This window comes from Pteropus vampyrus, unplaced genomic scaffold, assembly GCF_000151845.1.
Source record: "Pteropus vampyrus isolate Shadow unplaced genomic scaffold, Pvam_2.0 Scaffold153, whole genome shotgun sequence".
Lineage (NCBI taxonomy): Eukaryota > Metazoa > Chordata > Mammalia > Chiroptera > Pteropodidae > Pteropus > Pteropus vampyrus.
The window spans coordinates 108,210-114,141 of NW_011888934.1; the positions used below are offsets into that span (position 1 = coordinate 108,210).

The window sequence follows — 5,932 nt, forward strand, 5'->3', positions numbered from 1 at the left end:
TACTTCTAAGCAAAGAAGTTAGATTTACAATATAAGAAAATCCAACAGAGAAAATCTAACTACTGCTACCTCAGCAGTGATGGAAGAAATTTTACACTACCAATGCTAGCTGTATCATCTTGATTATTTAAAAGTTTACCATTTTATTTTACTTTTTGCCCCTTCCAAATTGCAGAGGCTGAAGTAACCTCCTCACCCCCCCACCACACAACTGAACCAGAGAACTACAGTGCAAACTATAAGTAATTCAAAGTAAGTGAAAAACCTAAATGCATCTTTGAACCAGTCTCTTACATGCTACCCACCCTGGAGGACTTATAATCAAATCATAGTTTGTCTTTTTTTTTTGTCAATTAGGTTGAAAGCAGTTTGAATAAGGCTACTGCCCATACACAAATGGCACTAATTTTCTCATTTGTGTATGTCTTTTAACTCCAGCTGTTATGCCCCTGGCAAGGAAGTGGAGCTGAATTGGACAAGACTAAAAGATTTCATGGGTTTGATTTGCTGTGGATCATGAAGTCGGCTTTGCAAATGGCAGAGACACTCCTCCCTACAATGCCAGTGCTAACTCACTGGAACCAGTGTAAAAGGGCTGTGAGGAAAATCAGGCTCTCAGAATTTTTCTGGTTCTGAATTCATGCCGCAGAACTATGATCAACCACGTAGCTTGTTTTATTAATTTTCTCCTCACAGTCTTTCATCTCTTACCATCCAGTCCCTTGTCAGATACAGAAATGGAAACCGGGCTCCAAACTACTTAACATAAATGCCCCCAAGGCCAATAAAAATTGCATTTTCCCCTTGCTTAAAAGTATAATTTGTAATAAATACAACCATTCTTATTTTACTCAAAGGACTGGTGCTATTTGTGATGTTAAAAAATAGTCCCTCAAAAAAAAGGCATTTCTCTTAAAATGGAAATTATTTATTTAATTAACTTTTATAATACATTTAATTTATAAATTGGTCTCAAATGTTGACTAGCTTGGAAGATGGTATTTAGGCAATATAGAGTAGGTTGTATATTTGATAAAACCATGACTAAGAATTTGCCAATGAGATTTATTTTTCTGTGTCTGCTATATTTTAATACACTCAATAACTACATACTGGCTAAAAAGTTAATTTCACAATAAAGTAGAAAGTGTTAGGGAATCTGATTAATGAGGATAAATTCTGACCCCAAACTTTTCTTTTTCATTCTTTCCCTGCTGCAAATCAACACACATATACACCATAATTAAGCTTGGATTTTTTTTTCCCTGCATCTCAATCCTCTTCAAAATTATTTTCACCATTTTCTGGACTCCTATCCTTACATGAAATATGGGGTGGGGGTGGGGGTGGGGGTGGAGGTAACTCTCTATTTCCAGAATAAAGCAAGCACATTAGAGCACTTATATTGTACCAACGAAATAATTGATTTACTCTCTATACACTTATGTTTCTAAAAAGAAGACAGTCAAAAGTCTCGGTAAAAATACATTTCACAATACAAAGGTCGTATTTCATCTTTATTTAAGATTGGCCTAGTCTAGATTCAACAAATTTTTTTTTAGTCTATAGAAATATGTTTTAACAGAAAATAAACTTTCTCAACCCTATAAAAATTTCTGAAACACTTGGAGTTTACGCCTAAGGAAACAGTCTGTTAAATACATCAAGAAACTGTTAAAACATACTTACTCTTTCGTTAATTTACGATTTCAAAAAATTGGAAAAGAACTATCAAAAACATTACTCTTTAAGAACTGTACCATTATATGAATTCTAAAATGTCTTCAAAAGACATTTTATCTTAAAGATAGATTCTATCCCTGAAATGTTAATAATCAAGGATTTAATCTATTGCTTTTTTACAGTTTAAATTTGTTAAGAAACCTCACGGTGTTAATATGTTAAAACTACCTAGATACACTAAATGAAGAAAAATAGTGGCAATTATACAAAAAATTTAATGACACTTAGTGTCTAATGTCAATGTTCCAACCAAAAGACCTATAAATAAAACCTATAAATAAAGAATTTTTAAATTAAATAATTAAAAGTACTTTGAATTATCCTATACAGCTAGCAACAGAATTTATAACTTCAATTTTAAGGCAAACCAAAGTAAATATCTTTTAATCTGAGAAAAAATTATATGTAGTAAAATTCTTCTATTTCAGCCAGTTTAACACTGTTCACTTGAGAATCTGAGATTTACAAGTGTGCATTCTCCTTAAAATTCTAAAAGTATAATACATAATTTTATGCTACCTTTTTATTTTACTTCCTCAAGCATTTTTATAGCTTCTAGAACAGCTATCTAGTTATTACATTGTACAAACATGATATCCTTAACTTTTTTCCACTGCATTTAAAAAAAATGATGCTCAAGTATAAAGCATTTTATTCCTCCCTTTTTAATCACATATTTAAAATTTCAAAAAGAGCCAACAGTCCATGTTATCGTCAAGAGCTTTATCTGTGATATACACTTTTTCAGACCAATAAAATTTCACCCAGAGAATAACTGTACTTTTTAAAAGAGCTTCTTGACTTCGACTCACATTTACCTATCATGTAAGCAATATCCACATGAACAGTAAGGTCACATATGGCATAAATAAAAAAATAAACATCACAAGCTGATAATTCCATAAAGTCTGAGAATTCTATGAAAATAAACACAAATAAAAAATTTTGCTTTTGGGGCCTAAAATTCAACTTAAGGTGTTGAATTTTATCCTAAAATTAAGAAAGTAGCCCAGTTTTCATGAGACTATCACAAGTTAAGGAAATTAAGGTGGCTAAAGTTCTTATGGACGGACTTAGGCCACTGTTATTTTTACTTCTGTTCCTTAAAATCAAGATAAAGGCCTTCACTTAAGGATCCGTGTAAAGAGACAATGAGAAATAACCAGAATTAGATCTGAAAAATAACTTAAAAGTCAGTTCCTCCCCAAACCAATCACAAAACTCCATAACAAATAAACCTTAACTTGGCTGTCATTTTTAAATCATTTTTTAATCAATTCAAGCAAAATTTCTTTAAAACAAAGTATAAAATAGAATACTGCTTAAATGTCTGTCCACGAGAGAAACATTTTAACGAAGGGATAATAAACTCCAGAGAAAAAAAAATAGTACCATTTTCCTAATTTCACTTCAAAATTGCCACGATTTTAGTGAAGGAAGCTGAAAGGTCTGATTCCAGAAACTAGAGATCCCCGGGCGGCGAGGGGTGTCTGGCCATCGCCTCAGCTCCAATCCAGGTGTAGGTTCTGAGCTGTTTGTCATCCTCAGTCCTAATACCCTTTGTGCAGCGCCAAAGACGGTCCCGCAGGAAACCGATTACGGGGTTATATATGCATAAATTTTCCTTAACTTCTCCCATGCCAAAGCGGCGCTAAGTGAATATTTCTGTTGTGTTTTTCACGACTGCCATTGTCTTGCTGTAGGATCAGAGGTTCTAATTTTAAGTGGAGTATTGTTGGAAAAACCAGGATTTTACAGAGCATCGTTTTCCCACCTGCACAAGGCGAAAACAAACTCTAATCTTACTCGGTGGGGATTTAAGACACACGCCTAAGTTCTCTTCACTCTAAGAGGGGATAGCAGAAGAAGTGGTAAAGTGACAGTAATATATAGTAAATGGGCTCATTTCAAACATCGGTAATTGAAAGCGCTTGCCTCCAACACGCTCCTGGACACACACGGTTTATTCTTCTCGGTTTTAGGGGAAGAGAGCGGACCTGTGACTTCGGAGATCGAGCCAGGGAAACCACCACAGACTTAGGGGTAGAGAAACAGGCGGTTCTACGCAGAGCCAGGGCCGTGGTGCCCGGGGATGCGCCGAACCCGGCTGCAGCATCCCTGCTGCAGTGCCCGCGGGCGCCTCCGGCCCGCCAAACGGGCGCAGACCGCCGCGTGCCCAGGCCCCGAAGCCCTTTCTCAACTCCGCGAGGAACGCGCCCCCGCCCGGCTTCCCGCGCCTCCTCGCTTACCTGCGGGTCGGGTTGGAGGGCAGAGGTGTCGCCTGGCCGCGCCAGGGCGCCCGGGCAGCGGCTGCATCCCTCCCACCCTCCGGCCCCGGGCGCTCTCGGGACGCCACCTCCTCGCTCGGGGACGCGCGTCTTTCTCCTCCGGGCGCGGGACGTGCAACCTGCCGCCTCGGGCCGCGCCCCAAGTTGCGCGCAGGTCGAAACTGCTCGCGAAGCTCCTCCGGAAGGACCGTCCCAGCCCCCAAGTGTCACCGCTGACATGCGAGGGAGAGAGTGGGGCGCCCTGCACCTTCGCTTCATCCACACCTGCCGCCGCGGGGGCCGCCGCGGCCCGGCTCCTCCCCGGCTCCGCCCCTCGCCCGCCCCCAGCTCTAGCCGCCGCCGCCGCCGCCGGCAGGAGGAGAAGAAAAGAGTCTCCCGGGTCCCGTAGCGCGATCCGCGGTGCTGTGTGCTTCCTCCCTCGGGCCCAGGAGGAACCCAGGTCTCTCTACTGCAGCGCCCGCCGCTCCAGAGCGCCGGAATTTGGTGGAAGAAGCAGCAGCCACGACAGCCAGTCCCTATGGCCGCGGTAGCCTTTTACGGGTGGGAGCGTCTTGCAGAGTCAGAGCTAGGAAACCGAGAGAGTGCCCACCTGCGTGAGCCGATCTCTCCGGTGCACTCTCCGAGTCCAAATTTAGCAAACTGTACAGCGGAAGTGTCTCCTGTGTCGGACCCCTGCGTTTGTAGGTGTCTCCTAAAAACGTGGCTGGGAGCAGGGGCCCTCTGGTGTAACTGGAATTCGAGCAAGAGAAGGGTGGGGGTGGGGGAGTGTCCTTCCATCTGGAGTGGCCTCTCCTGTATCTGCAACCCGGTAGGTGTTTCGAGGCCTATCTCAGATGCAGTCTCCACCATGAAATTTTTCCAGGTGCCCACCCGCGCCCATATTTGATTTCGCCCCTTTTTGGACTGCCAGGGAGTTCTGAACCTCTCCACTGGCCCTTCTTTTGCAGGAGAGCGCTTTGTAAAATGCAATGGGCCATTTCGCAACACATTAGCTATTTTATTATAGTGTGTGAATTCATATTCAGTACTATCGTGTACACGCACAGAGATTTACGCTTTCCTAATCCTTTCCACTTAGGTTTAATTTCTTTGAAGTCAGAGGCTGTAAATTGCTCATCTCTGAAGTTTTCAAGTAAATACTGAGTGGTACATGGCGGAATGATCGCACCAGATGACCTAGCTGGAAATTGGTGCTGTCCCACTTATTTATATCCTCTTGAAAGCGCGGCATGGTTCCTTGCACCTGGATATACGAGGTGGAGGCCGGGGGGGAGGGGCGAGGTGGGGGGGAGGATGCGATGATGTTTCTGTGTGTGAATGTAGTTTTTGGCAAAGGTCAGTCTAACTGTCATGACGAAAAATTCCGATGTAGCGGGGGAAGGAAGCGATGGTGGTGGTTAGCGAGGCAAGGTTCACGGGGGTATTTTATTGATGGCGGAATATATCCATGTAAAAAATATAATCAAAATTTTAAACAGTCATCGGATGTTCCCTATTCATTTGGTACTTCCTAAAGGCTCCTTTCTTTAGCCAACTGTAGGAGTCAAATGCAGTTGATGTATTGCATGTCACATTTGCATGAGCACGAGCTCATGGACTGTATGAAAGATTAAAATTTAAAATTTTCTGTATAAAATACAGTTGAATAAAATATGCTTATATACCATTTGTCGTTTCTTACATTTAAGTACATATTTTGAGTTGAGAAGTCAGTAGTGTTTAATGGTTAATGGTATTCAAAGAACTCATCTCATTTCAGCTTAAAATTGAATTCATGAACTCAAAGAACTGAGAAATCTCAAGCCATTTTGACCAAGATATAAAGAACAAAAATTAACAAAGTTATTGCCAATAAAATATTCCTGATACTTTTGAAAAATAAGTTTTCAAAATTATATTAT

General features: G+C 41.3%; 1 protein-coding gene and 1 long non-coding RNA gene across 5 annotated transcripts in view; one reads left to right on the top strand and one right to left on the bottom strand.

Moving 5' to 3' along the window:
* Positions 1 to 4,342, bottom strand: part of IFNE (interferon epsilon) — an 80,971-nt gene extending 76,629 nt beyond the window's left edge. For 2 of the 4 annotated variants that reach the window (XR_002782621.1, XR_002782619.1), the window contains exon 1: positions 3,993 to 4,173. Coding sequence is in view for 1 of the 4 variants with exons in the window: in XM_023536316.1 (XP_023392084.1) it covers positions 3,993 to 4,059 (67 nt within the window). In the remaining 3 variants the exon portion in view is untranslated. Of the gene's footprint in view, positions 1 to 3,992 lie in introns of all 4 variants that reach the window. The other 2 variants (XR_002782620.1, XM_023536316.1) reach the window with 2 other exon arrangements.
* Positions 4,343 to 4,358: 16 nt separating this feature from the next.
* LOC111745374 lies at positions 4,359 to 5,697 on the top strand. Its single transcript, XR_002782622.1, has 2 exons — positions 4,359 to 4,711; positions 5,110 to 5,697. It is a non-coding gene; the product is annotated as an uncharacterized LOC111745374 (long non-coding RNA).
* Positions 5,698 to 5,932: the final 235 nt, after the last annotated feature.